The sequence below is a fragment of the Scyliorhinus torazame genome, chromosome 14 (genome assembly GCF_047496885.1).
Source record: "Scyliorhinus torazame isolate Kashiwa2021f chromosome 14, sScyTor2.1, whole genome shotgun sequence".
In the NCBI taxonomy this organism is placed as follows: domain Eukaryota; kingdom Metazoa; phylum Chordata; class Chondrichthyes; order Carcharhiniformes; family Scyliorhinidae; genus Scyliorhinus; species Scyliorhinus torazame.
Genome location: NC_092720.1, coordinates 200,282,246 through 200,295,485, shown reverse-complemented (window position 1 = coordinate 200,295,485; position 13,240 = coordinate 200,282,246). Strand labels below are relative to the sequence as shown.

At 50.4% G+C, this 13,240-nt stretch overlaps 1 protein-coding gene across 1 annotated transcript; it reads left to right on the top strand.

The window, feature by feature from the left end:
* Positions 1-3,285: 3,285 nt before the first annotated feature.
* LOC140389116 (E3 ubiquitin-protein ligase TRIM39-like) lies at positions 3,286-11,813 on the top strand. Its single transcript, XM_072473274.1, has 6 exons — positions 3,286-3,687; positions 4,059-4,154; positions 5,467-5,700; positions 6,516-6,538; positions 6,623-6,741; positions 10,605-11,813. The coding sequence occupies exons 1-6, from the start codon at positions 3,286-3,288 to the stop codon at positions 11,495-11,497; spliced, it is 1,767 nt and encodes a 588-aa protein (XP_072329375.1). The 3' UTR covers positions 11,498-11,813.
* The last annotated feature ends 1,427 nt before the right edge of the window (positions 11,814-13,240 follow it).

Below are 13,240 nucleotides of genomic sequence, written 5' to 3'. Positions count from 1 at the left end.
AACCAGCCCCTCAGCCGGGGATGGCGTCCCTCGTACATGCCGGGGATGGATGACCGCGACAACACGTATGAGTCATGTACACTGCCTGGGTAACGGGCGCAGACTTGCAGGATCATCATGCGGTGGTCGCAGACCACCTGTATGTTCATCGAATAGGTCCCCTTCCTATTGGTGAACACGGCCCTGTTATCTGCAGGTGGCCGCACGGCGACGTGCATCCCATCAATCGCGCCCTGGACCATGGGGAACCCGGCCACGGCAGAGAAGCCCACGGCCCGGGCATCTTGGCTGGCCCGGTCCACAGGGAAGCGGATGTAGTGGTGCGCCATGGCATATAGGGCATCTGTCACTGCCCGGATGCATCGGTGCAACGATGTCTGTGATATGCCGGACAGGTCCCCACTCGGTGCCTGGAATGACCCCGTTGCATAAAAGTTCAGGGCAACCGTAACCTTGACGGACACGGGGAGAGGGTGTCCCCCGCCAGGGCCACGCGGTGACAGGTGTGCCAGCAGGTGGCAGATGTGTGCCACGGTTTCCCGGCTCATCCGGAGTCTCCTCCTGTATTCCCGGTCCGTGAGCCCTGGTATGAGTGCCGGGGCCGGTACACATGGGGCGCCCTCGGGTGCCTCCGTTGCCATGGGGCCGCGACGTCCTCCTCCCCCTCCTCGTCCTGTCGGTCAGGTGTCCCTCCAGCCTGGGCGGCTGCCGCCTGCCCCTCTGCGGCAGCCTGCACCGCCTCTCTGGCACGCTCCTCCTCCTCCTCCTCCTCCTCCTCCTCATCCAGGGCAACATGGACATGAGCTGCTGCCGCCACGGCGGCCAACATCGCTGGATGATCTGAAAACATGACGGCCTGGTGGGGGGGGGGGGAACAACGACATGTCATCATTGCCCATATCCCCTCCTTCCCCCCAGCCAGGTGGCATGGACCGCATGGGTCCAACTGTTGGAGGCTGGCACCTGGCCAGGTGGACCAACTCACTTGCCCCCCCCCTTCCCCCTCCCCGGCACGGACCCCCCCATCCTCATCCCCGGCACGGACCCCCCATCCCCCTCCCCGGCACGGACCCCCCATCCTCCTCCCCGGCATGGACCCCCCTTCCCCCTCCCCAGCACGGACCCCCCATCCCCCTCCCCGGCACGGACCCCCCATCCCCCTCCCCAGCACCGACCCCCCATCCCCCTCCCTGGCACGGACCCCCCATCCCCCTCCCCGGCACCGACCCCCCATCCCCCTCCCTGGCACGGACCCCCCATCCCCCTCCCTGGCACGGACCTCCCATCCTCCTCCCCGGCACGAACCCCCCATCCCCCTCCCCGGCACGGACCCCCCATCCCCCTCCCCAGCACCGACCCCCCATCCCCCTCCCCGGCACGGACCCCCCATCCCCCTCCCCTGCACCGACCCCCCCATCCTCCTCCCCGGCACGGACCCCCCATCCCCCTCCCCAGCACCGACCCCCCATCCCCCTCCCTGGCACGGACCTCCCATCCCCCTCCCCGGCACGGACACCCCATCCTCCTCCCCGGCACGGACCCCCCATCCCCCTCCCCGGCACGGACCCCCCATTCTCCTCCCCGGCACGGAGCCCCCATCCCCCTCCCCGGCACGGACTCCCCATCCCCCTCCCTGGCACGGACCCCCCATCCCCCTCCCCGGCACGGAACCCCCATCCTTCTCCCCGGCACGGACCCCCCATCCTCCTCCCCGGCACGGACCCCCCATCCCCCTCCCCGGCACGGACCCCGCCATCCCCCTCCCCGGCACGGACCCCCCATCCCCCTACCCGGCACGGACCCCCCATCCCCCTCCCCGGCACGGACCCCCCATCCCCCTCCCTGGCACGGACACCCCATCCTCCTCCCCGGCACGGACCCCCCATCCCCCTCCACGGCACGGACCCCCCATCCCCCTCCCCGGCACGGACCCCCCATCCCCCTCCCTGGCACGGACACCCCATTCTCCTCCCCGGCACGGACCCCCCATCCTCCTCCCCGGCCCTCCCCGGCACTGACCCCCCCTCCCGGCACTCTCCTGGAGCCCAGCCCACTCTAACCACCCCCCTCCCCCACCCTCCGCACACACACACACACACAACCCGAGACACACCTCTCCTCACGCATTCAGACTGCGGCCACGCCATCGCCTGCCCAGAGCCACCGTCACTCACCTCCACGCTGGTCGGCGTGAACCTGGAGCACAGGTTTACGCCGATGAAAAGGAAGTTTGATTTACGTCGACGTGACCGGTCATCACGTCGACGGGACTTCGGCCCATCCGGAAGGGAGAATATCGGCAGGCCGAAAATCGGCTGCCTTGCGCAGACCCGTGCCATTCTCCGCGGCAGCGGCGACATTAACGCCCCGCCGACTTTTCTCCCTTCGGAGACTTCGGCAACCGGCGGGGGGTGGGATTCACGGCGGCCAACGGCCATTCTCCGACCCGCTGGGGGGTCGGAGAATGACGCCCCAACATTGAGACTGAATCTGTTGTTCGAGACGCTTCTCCCCACAGGCAGAGAATGTGCAGCATCTGAGAAATGAGCAGCTCCAACACAGCGTTGTTCCTCTTCACTCCAGTTACACAAACTCGGCACCAACTTTCCATCTTCCTGTCCAGAAGCTGATCGGAGAGATTCAGGCAGGATTGAGGGGGGAAAGATGGGCCCGGATTTGGGAGAGAGAAAGAGACTCTCCAGGAATTTGGGGAACAAGGGGGAGGTTGGAGATGGGGGTGGACATTTTCAAAAAGATGTTTTTTGTAAGAATGAGGGTCAGCTGGACACAGGGTGGAGAGAGAATAAGGAGGGGCTCAGGGATGAGATGGATTTGGAAAGGACTTGGGGAGGGGAGGGTGGGGGGAGATAAAATAGATAAAGATGTGGGGGTGAAGGGGGGATGTTTGGTCAGTGGGTTGGGGGGGGGGGGGCAGGAGGTTAGTAACAGAAACAGCTGTAAGGATGGTCTGGATTTTAACTGAGAAAGTCACTTCTGACTTCCACAGACAGGGGGAGTTGAGGGAGGTGGGGAAAGGGGGGAGAGAGTTTTCAAGGAGTGAGTTTGTAGCGAGAGAGAAGAGAAATAATGTTATAAAGCTGACTTTATAAAAGTGAAAAAGGCTTCAGACACAATAAAGGGGTCAGTTTGATTTAATTCCAAAGTTCCTGACACTGAGATGTGTCACTGATCAGTTGAAGTGAAATCCAGGAAGTGCAGCCCTGAACAGGAATTGAAAGCGAAAGAGCTTGAACAGGGAAGGAGAGAGAGACTCTGAGCACTGGGATGGCGTCTCCAGATCTCACACAGGAACTAACCTGTCCCATCTGTCTGGAGATATTCACACAGCCGGTGACTCTGGAATGTGGACATCATTTCTGCAGCTCCTGCATCTCTCAGAGTTGGCAGAAGGTCCCGGGCGATGTTTCCTGCCCCCAGTGTCGACAGGTCTTCACCCAGAGCAACGTCAGGCCTGCTCTGACCCTGATTAACATCGTGGAGAAGTTCAGAGAGCTGAAGGTGAAGGTGACACAGCCACAGGAGGAGTTTTACTGTCAGGAACACGAAGAGAAGCTGAAACTCTTCTGTGAAGATGAACACAAAGCGATCTGTGTGGTGTGTGGGATGTCCAGCGCACATAAGACGCACAGTGTGATCCCAATAAAGGAGGCAGCCCAGATATACAAGGTACTGGATCACTGCTACTGACACAGGTAGATGGGGAAGAGGGACAGGGTGTAAGTAATAGAGAGAGAGAGTGTTTGTCGAATGTGGGAAGGGGAAGAGAGGGCAGGAGAGAAAGGGGTAGGGAAGGGGAGAGGAATGTAAAGAGGAGAGTGTTGGAACGAGGAAAGGATTGATTGAGGAGGGGAATTAACCTGGAGGAGGATAATTGTAACAAACAGAATTAACCCACAGCTTCTACTTGTGAGTGTCAATCCTGAGAATATCTCCTTCTCTACCTCACTAGTCTCACTCTATGTAAAACAGCAAACTCCTCCAGAATGTGACAATGATTGTTTCCTTTGACAAACCCCTTTGTGTCCTTTCTGTCTCAGAACAAGTTAGAAACATCATTGGAAACTCTGCAGAAGCAAATGGACCTCAGTCTCCACAGTAAAAGAGAACGAGAGGATGGGATTTTACACATGAAGGTAGGAGACTGGCCTTTAGGCTTTGTGTAAACTTCCCTGTGTTTGTTATTGAGAGTGAGTGAGCTTCTCACACAGTCAGAGAGAGAGTTTTACTGAATAAAATGCTGCTGCTCCAACGTACACTGCGAGCTGCTCCCCGAACTGCAAGATAAGGGAGCGTCTGCAAATTGCAGATTATTATGACAATGTGAAAATGTCTTATTTTCTCTCCTAATCAATCACATCAATTGATTAAATAAATCTTGTCTGTAACTCACTCCCAGGTATCCATTATTCTATATATAAACCATCTGAACCCCTTGATTAGATTCCAGTCTGTAACTCACTCCCCGGCATCCATTATTCTATATATAAACCATCTGAACCCCTCGATTAGATTCCAGTCTGTAACTCACTCCCAGGTATCCATTATTCTATATATAAACCAACTGAACCCCTCGATTAGATTCCAGACTGTAACTCACTCCCCGGCATCCTTTATCAAGATATAAACCATCTGAACCCCTCGATTAGATTCCATTCCGTAAGTCACTCCCAGGTTTCCATTATTCTATATATCAACCATCTGAACCCCTCGATTAGATTCCAGTCGGTAACTCACTCCCAGGTATCCATTATTCTATATATAAACCATCTGAACCCCTCGATTAGATTCCAGTCTGTAACTCACTCCCAGGTATCCATTATTCTATGTATAAACCATCTGAACCCCTCGATTAGATTCCATTCCGTAAGTCACTCCCAGGTATCCATTATTCTATATAGCAACCATCTGAACCCCTCGATTAGATTCCAGTCTGTAATTCACTCCCAGGTATCCATTATTCTTTTCTAAACCATCTGAACCCCTCGATTAGATTCCAGTCTGTAACTCACACCCAGGTATCCATTATTCTATATATAAACCATCTGAACCCCTCGATTAGATTCCAGTCTGTAACTCACTCCCAGGTATCCATTATTCTATATATAAACCATCTGAACCCCTCGATTAGATTCCAGTCTATAACTCACTCCCAGGTATCCATTATTCTATATATAAACCATCTGAACCCCTCGATTAAATTCCAGTCTGTAATTCACACCTTGATGATTCTTATTTAGGATTAACCATTGGAATCACTTTATAATGTTTATTTGTAACTCACTCCCACAGACCCAATATTCCATCAAATTATTGAGCCGGTAGTGAGCTGTTATTATTTGTTAGTCATACTGGATGCAAATTGTTTTCCTCTATCCCAGTGGACAGAGACCGGGAAACTGGGATTATAAACGTTGCTTATTCTGTTCTGTATTCAATCTGTTCCAGGCTGAAGTTGACAGACTGAGAAATGAAATCAACAGTGAATTTGAAAAGATGCACAAGTTCCTGGTTGAGAAGGAGGAGCTGCTGAAAGCAGAGTTGGAGAGAAAAAGCAATAAAGTGTTCGAGGAAATGGAGCAGAATTTAAACAAAACCATGGCTGAAATGTCTTCTCTTGAAGGAGCAATAAGAGATCTAAAATCGAGGCTGGGGGTACAAGAGGCCCCAGAGTTCCTCAAGGTACAAAATCTCTTTGTCTTGTCCAGTGAAACATTCCAGAGACTGAGGGCGGGCACTCTGACCTTTAACCTCTGGGATTGGGTAAGGCCTCAGTCTGATTGGTTGGGTGATTGTTTCTTTCTGCTGTCAGTAAGGGTCCAATGGGGAATGAGGTGAGATAATCTCAGTGTGATTCCGATACTCAGTGTAACCACGGAACTGATTGATGATTGGACTCAGAGAGAGCTGGGCTGGGAACTGGAGACGTTTACACTGCTACCCATGGATTTCTACTGAGGACGGGGTTAAGATGCATTGTTAAAGTGGAGTTGTTAGATCTTTATTGAGTTGTGGGTTTTGCTGTTCCTGATCCTGCGAACGCTGGATTCAAATGAAGCCAGCAATCGTGTTGGGATTAATATCGGGGATGGACAAGAGACACAAATTAGAGGATGTCTCGGAGGGTTGTGGAGCTGGAGGAGATTACAGAGATAGGGAGGAGTGAGGCCATGGAGGAATTTGAAAACAAGGATGAGAATTTTCAACATCAATACGTTGTTGAACCGGGAGCCAATGTAGTTCACCAACCACAGGGGTGATGGGGGCTACGATTAGAGAGATAAGAGTGGGAACTGGTGCGGGCAGAACACCCAGCTGGACAACAGTGGAGAGGCGGTGGAGGAGGATGGTGTGATCGACCGTGTCAAAGGTTGCAGACTGATCGAGAATAATGAGGAGGCGAGAGGGGTGAAAATGTAGATTTCTACTCGGGATTTACATCAACTAGAACTCTTTAATCTGACTCGATCATATCTATTCTGTTTCTTTCCCCTCAGGATATTCAGGACCTGTTGATGAGGTAAGCAGGTTTAAAGAAACAGTTTTGTGATGTGATCACTGCTGTCTCTCTAACACACACTGATTTCCAGACCTGTTTTTGCAGGAGTCAGATGGTGTTTCACAAGCCTGGAACTGTCTCCACTCAGTTACCTGCGGATATCGCTGGTGAACCAGTCAAATACATCAAAGTGTGGAGGGAAATGAGAGCAGCGATTTCTCCAGGTATCATTCTCTGTATATTACCGTCTCCCTGCTGTTATCCACGTGATTAATGAGGTTTGACACACTGATGAAATGATCATAAGATCAGAAGGAATAAGAACAGGAGTGGTCCAGCCCAGTGAACCTGCTCTGATTTTTGATAAGATCATGTCTGATCGAATTGTGGCCTTTACTCCACTTTCCTGCCTGTCCCAGATGACCCTTAACCCCCTTGTTGATCAACAATCTATCGAACTCGGTCATGAATCAATGGCCCAGCCTCTGCTGGTCTCTGTGGTAGAGAATTCCAAAGACTAATAACCCTCTCCGAGATGGAATTCCTCATCTAACACAGGAATAGTCCTGGAGGATTGCAAATGTGATGCCGTTGTTTCAGAAAGGGGCAAAGGTTAACCCAGGAAAGTACAGACCTGTCAGTTTGACATCAGCAGTGGGAAAACTGATAGAGGCGATAATATGAGATGAGAAAAATATGCACTTCGAGAAAAATTAATTAATATTAGCCAGTCCTCATGGCTTTGTCAAGGGCAGGCCATGTCTGCCAAATGTAATTGAGTTATTTGACAAGGTGACACAGGTAGTGGATGAGGGTAGTGCTGTGGATGTTGTATATTTGTACTTTGAGAAAGCATTTGATGCAGTGCCACATGGCAGGTTGGTTAGCAGATTAAAAATGTTTGGGATTGAAGGGTCCTGGGCTGCATGGATTGGAAATTGGCTAAAAGATAGGAGACAGAGGGTAGGTATAGATGGCCATTTCTCAGACTGGAGACAAGTTGCAAGTGGTGTTCCCCAGGGCTCAGTGTTGGGACACTTGCTTTTTACGATTGATATAAATGATTTAGAGTTGCGTGTTGAGGGTAAAATCTCTAAATTTGTAGATGACACTAAGCTCGGGAGAATACCGAATTGTGACGATGACGCTGGGCGACTTCAGAGGGACATTGACAAGTTGGCCAATGGGTAGATACCTGGCAGATGAATTTCAATGCAGTGAAATGTGAGGTAATGCATTTTAGTAGAAGAATCATGGGGAGACAATATAGGCTCAATGGTACAACTTTGAGGGGAGTACAGGAGCAGAGGGACCTCAGGATTCAAGTGCATAATTCTCTGAAGGGGGCCTGGCAAGTTGAAAGAGTTGCTAAGAAGGCTAAATGGATCCTTGGGTTTATAAATAGAGGCACAGAGTATAAAAGCAAAGATGTGATGCTACACCACTACAAATCATTGGTCGAGTATTGTGTTCAGTTCTGGGCGCATTATTTAAGGAAAGATGTTAAAGCCCTTGAGAGAGTGCAAAGGAGATTTACTAGGATGATACCAGCAGTGAGGAATTTTAGATACAAGGAAATATTGGGGAAAATTGGGCTTGTTCTCCAGAGCAGAGAAGATTAAGAAGTGACCTTATTGAGGTGTTCAAAATTATCAACAGTTTTGACAAGGAGACTCTGTTTCCACTGGTTGGTAAGTCAGTGACTAGGAGTCACAATTTCAAGATGGCCAGCAAGAGAGCTAGGAGTGAGGTGAGGAGAAACGTCTTTACTCATGGGGCAGCACGGTAGCCTTGTGGATAGCACAATTGCTTCACAGCTCCAGGGTCCCAGGTTCGATTCCGGCTTGGGTCACTGTCTGTGCGGAGTCTGCACATCCTCCCCGTGTGTGCGTGGGTTTCCTCCAGGTGCTCCGGTTTCCTCCCACAGTCCAAAGATGTGCGGGTTAGGTGGATTGGCCATGATAAATTGCCCTTAGTGTCCAAAATTGCCCGTGGGGCTACTGGGTTATGGGGATAGGGTGGCGGTGTTGACCTTGGGTAGGGTGCTCTTTCCAAGAACCGGTGCAGACTCGATGGGCTGAATGGCCTCCTTCTGCTCTGTAAATTCTATGATAATGATCTACTCAGAGAGTTGTTGGGAATTGGAATGTGGTACATGGGAGAGTGGTGGAGGCGGATTCCACAGGAGGTTTCAAAAGAGAGCTGGATATATATTTGAATGTGCCGAATTTAGGGGACCACGGAGACAGGGCTGGAGAATGGGACTAGCTGGGCCGCTCTTTTGGGAGCTGGTACGGACATGATGGGCCGAATGGCATCCTTCTGTGCTGTAAATAGCAACATCTCTGTCTTAAATAGAGGCCCCTTCATTTGATGCTGTGTCGCCTACACCTCGCTTACCCCAGAGATCAAACATCCTCCCAGCATCTACCCTGACGAAGGAATCCCTCAGAATGTTATGTTTCAATAAGATAACCTTTTATTCTTCTAAACTCCAGTGAGTACAGACCAACCTGTTCAACCTTTCCACATAAGGCAATCCCTTCATCCCAGGAATCAGCCCAGTGAATCTTCTCTGAACTGTGTCCAATGAGAGTCTCTCCCTCCTGATGTAAGGAGATCAGATCTGAACACAGTACTCAAGCTGCAGTCTCACCAATCCCCTGTAAAGTTGTAGCAAGTCTTCCCTACTCTACACTCCATCCCTTTTCCAATAAAGGCCAACATTCCATTCGCCTTCCTCATTCCTTGCTGTACCTGGACACTAACTTTTAGTGATTGATGTACAAGGTCCCCCAGATCCCGCTGTACTGCAGCATTCTGCCGTCTCTTTCTGTTGAAGGGACTGTTTAGCACAGGGCTAAATCGCTGGCTTTGAAAGCAGACCAAGGCAGGCCAGCAGCACGGTTCGGTTCCCGTAACAGCCTCCCCGAACAGGCGCAGGAATGTGGCGACTAGGGGCTTTTCACAGAAACTTCATTTGAAGCCTACTTGTGACAATAAGCGATTTTCATTTCATTTTCATTTCATCTTCATTTCAAATCATTTGCTGATTTTCTATTCTTTCTGCCAAGGTGGACCACCTCACATTTTCCTACATTATACTCCATCTGCTAAATCTTTGTCCACTCACTTAACCGGTCTATATCCCTCCGCAGATGCTTTGTATCCTCCTCACAACTTCCCAACCAAACTTTCTGTCATCAGTAAATTTGGCTCCAGATTTGGTCTCTTCATCCAATCACTAATATAGATCAGAAACAATTGTGTCCCCATCACTGATCCGTGTGTCACTCACTAGTCACAGTTTGCCAACCTGAAAATGAACCATTTATATTGGCTATGCCAGGTAGTTTGCCAATCCTCTATCCAACACCATGAACTCTTATATTGTGCAGTAATATTTTACATGAGGACATGTCGTTTGGAAATCCAAATACACAACATCTACTGGTTCACCTTTATCTACCCTGCTGGTCCCATACTCAGAAAGCTCTGATAAATGTCTCAAAAACAATCTTCATTTAACAAAACCGTGTGGACTCCGCCTGATTGTATGAAGATTTTCTAAATGTCTTGTGACTCCCTCCTTCACAATGGCATCAAGAGTTTCCAAATAACAGATTTGGCCCAAATCTTCCTGCTTTGTCTCCCTCCTTTTTTGAAACATTTCTAAACCGCTGGGACTTGTCCAGAATGGGGGGAATTTGGAAAGATTACAACCAATGCATCCACTTTCTCCAAAACCACTGCTTTAAAATCCTGGGTTGCAGGACATCAGGTCCAGGGGACAAGTTGCCTTTCATCCCAATAGTTTTCCAGATACTTTCTCTTTGGTGACCATGATTGATTTTAAGTTCCTCCCTCCCTTTTTCCCTCCTGCCTCTGTCCTGGGTCAGAAGCAGATGAGGGTCAACTTGTCTTAACCAAGGTCTTGTCCTGGAGAGAGATGTTTATTCTCAGTGAATTGATGCTGATCTGTGCTGAGTGAATGGAGCTGAAGGAATGGGGAGAAATGTCTTCACACACTCTGGGCCCCCTCCCCCGCAGGCCGTCGCCCTTCAACGCTGCGTTCCGGCCGGCTGAGAGCCGGTGTGGGCGGCGCCGGTGGGACTCGGCGTTTCCACGACGGCCGCTCGGCCCCTCCCGGCCCGAGAATCGGCGGGCCTGCCGCATAGAGCGGCTCGCGACCGATGCCGAGCCAACCACGCCAGCGCCGCTCAGCAGAGAATCGCGTGCCGGCGTCAGGGGGGCGTGGCGCGATTCGCACCGCTCCCGGGGATTCTCCGGCCAGGCCCCGGGCTGAGAGAATCCCGTCCTCTGTCCCTGAGCTTCCACAGTTCCTGGGCTGAGGAAAGTGGTGATGTCCCATCACCGTCTGTACACGTCTCGTCATTCACTCCTGTTTTTCTCACAGTAACAGCTTCCCAATCATGTTCTCTTCCAGTTCCAGCATCTCTCACCCTGGACCCGGAGACGGCACACAACTATCTCATCATTTCCCAGGATCTGACTAGTGTGAGGTTCGGAAATGAGAAGCAAGCTCGACCTGATCATCTGGCAAGATTTAATAAACACTTGTATGTTTTGAGCTCCCAGAGTTTCACATCAGGGAGACACTACTGGGAGGTGGGTCTTGGAAACAAGCCTTACTGGATTGTGGGTGTCTGCAGAGAGTCTGTCAACAGGAAAGCAAACATCACACGTTCACCTGAGAATGGATTCTGGGTCATCGCCCGGTATCCTAACTGCAAATCATTGAAAATCCCGGATGTCATCTCCCAGCAGAAAGTGAAACCCCGGAAGTTGGGAATTTACCTGGATTATGAGGGAGGACAGGTGTCATTTTACGATGCTGAGGACATGTCTCACCTGTACACCTTCACTGACACATTCACCGAGAAACTCTACCCCATCTTTAATCCTTGTAATGATAAGTCTGGTGATAACCTTGATTCACTCACACTGCTCACTGGGTAACACAGTGGGACACGTTTTGGGAGGTCGGAGTTTTAGTGAGAAGCCTGATTCACTGTCTGAACAGCTCATGTTGTCCTGATTCTCTGCTGTGTGCTGTCAGGGGGTGAGTGTGTTTCTGTATTGTTTATTCTGTAAATTTAACTCAGATTCTCCACCCATCCCACTGTCCCTCTCTGAATATAATGGGACCCATAAACACTGGACTGGTATAGAATGAAGCAAAATCTCCTGAATTGTGGTAACTGTGCCCAGCTCTCGAACAATTCATTGTGAATCTTTATTTTGTTTCCTCCCTTGAATAAATATTTTATTTGAAGACGGGACTGACACCTGGTGTGATGATTATTGATCCAGTGAATGAGCAGAAAGAATGTTTTCTCTCCTGTCTGGGATGTGGATGTCGCTGGCTGAGCCCTCGTTGCCCATCCCTAATTGCCCTTGAGAAGGTGGTGTAGGTACACCCACTGTGCTGTTAGGGAGGGAGTTCCAGGATTTTGACCCAGTGACAGTGAAGGAACGGCCGATATGTTTCCCAGTCGGGATGGTGAGTGACTGGAAGGGAACCTCCAGGTGGTGGTATCAGGAATGAGAATATCAGAATAGGTTCCGGAGTAGGACATGTGACCATTCAGTAAGATCCTGTCTGATCATCAACACCGACTCCACTTTCCCCTCCTATCCCTTCATTCTCTTTGCACTCAGGAATATACCGATCTCTGTGTGGAATATACTCACTGACATCTCACCGCGAGAGAGAATCCCAAAGATTCACAACTCTCTCTGAGGGAAGGAATTTCTCCTCATCTCAGTCTTAAATGGACGACCCTTTATCCTGATTCTGTGACCCCCTCGTTCTAGACCAGTGTCAGCATCTACCCTGTCAGGATCTCGGAGAATTGTATATGTTTCAATAAGATCACCTATTATTCTTTTAAACCTCAAAGAATATAGATCGATCCAACTCAATCCTTCCTCATATCAGAAAACCCTTTCATCCCAAGTATCAATTCCGAGAACCTTCATTGCTCCCTCTAAGGTAAGTACATGTTTCCTCAGGTACGGAGACTAAAACTGTCCACAGTCCTCCAGCTGTGACCACACTCAATCCCTGTTACTTTGCAGCAAGACTTATAGTCTTATACTTCAGCCCCGTTGTAATAAAGGCTAAGATACCATTTACCTTCCTAATAGTTCACTCTAATCTCCGGGTAAGCGTTCTCCAAGGCGGCCTTCAGGACGCACGGCAACGCAGAATCACTGAGCAGAAGCTTATAGCCAAGTTCCGCACACATGAGTGCGGCCTCAACCGGGACCTGGGATTCATGTCGCATTACATTCATCCCCCACCATCTGGCCTGCGAAATCCTACCAACAGTTCTGGCTTGACACAATTCACACCTCTTTAACCTGGGGTTATCCCATCTCTGGATCTGTAAAGATTTAATCACCTGCTAATGCTTGCATTCCAAGCATTGTCTGGCATCTTTGAATCTGTCTATATATATGTTTCTGGAACATACTTCTTCATTCATCTGAGGAAGGAGCAGCGCTCCGAAAATTAGTGACATCGAAACAAACCTGTTGGACTTTAACCTGGTGTTGTAAAAATTCTTACTGCACTATTATTGGGTGGTGAATGTGGAGAAAGTGAGGTGATAGTGGGAGGGAGAGAGGCCAGAATGGGTTAGGGTGGAGGAGGAGTCCTGTAGGGGGCCCAGATTCAGGGCCACGGTAACGGTGGCA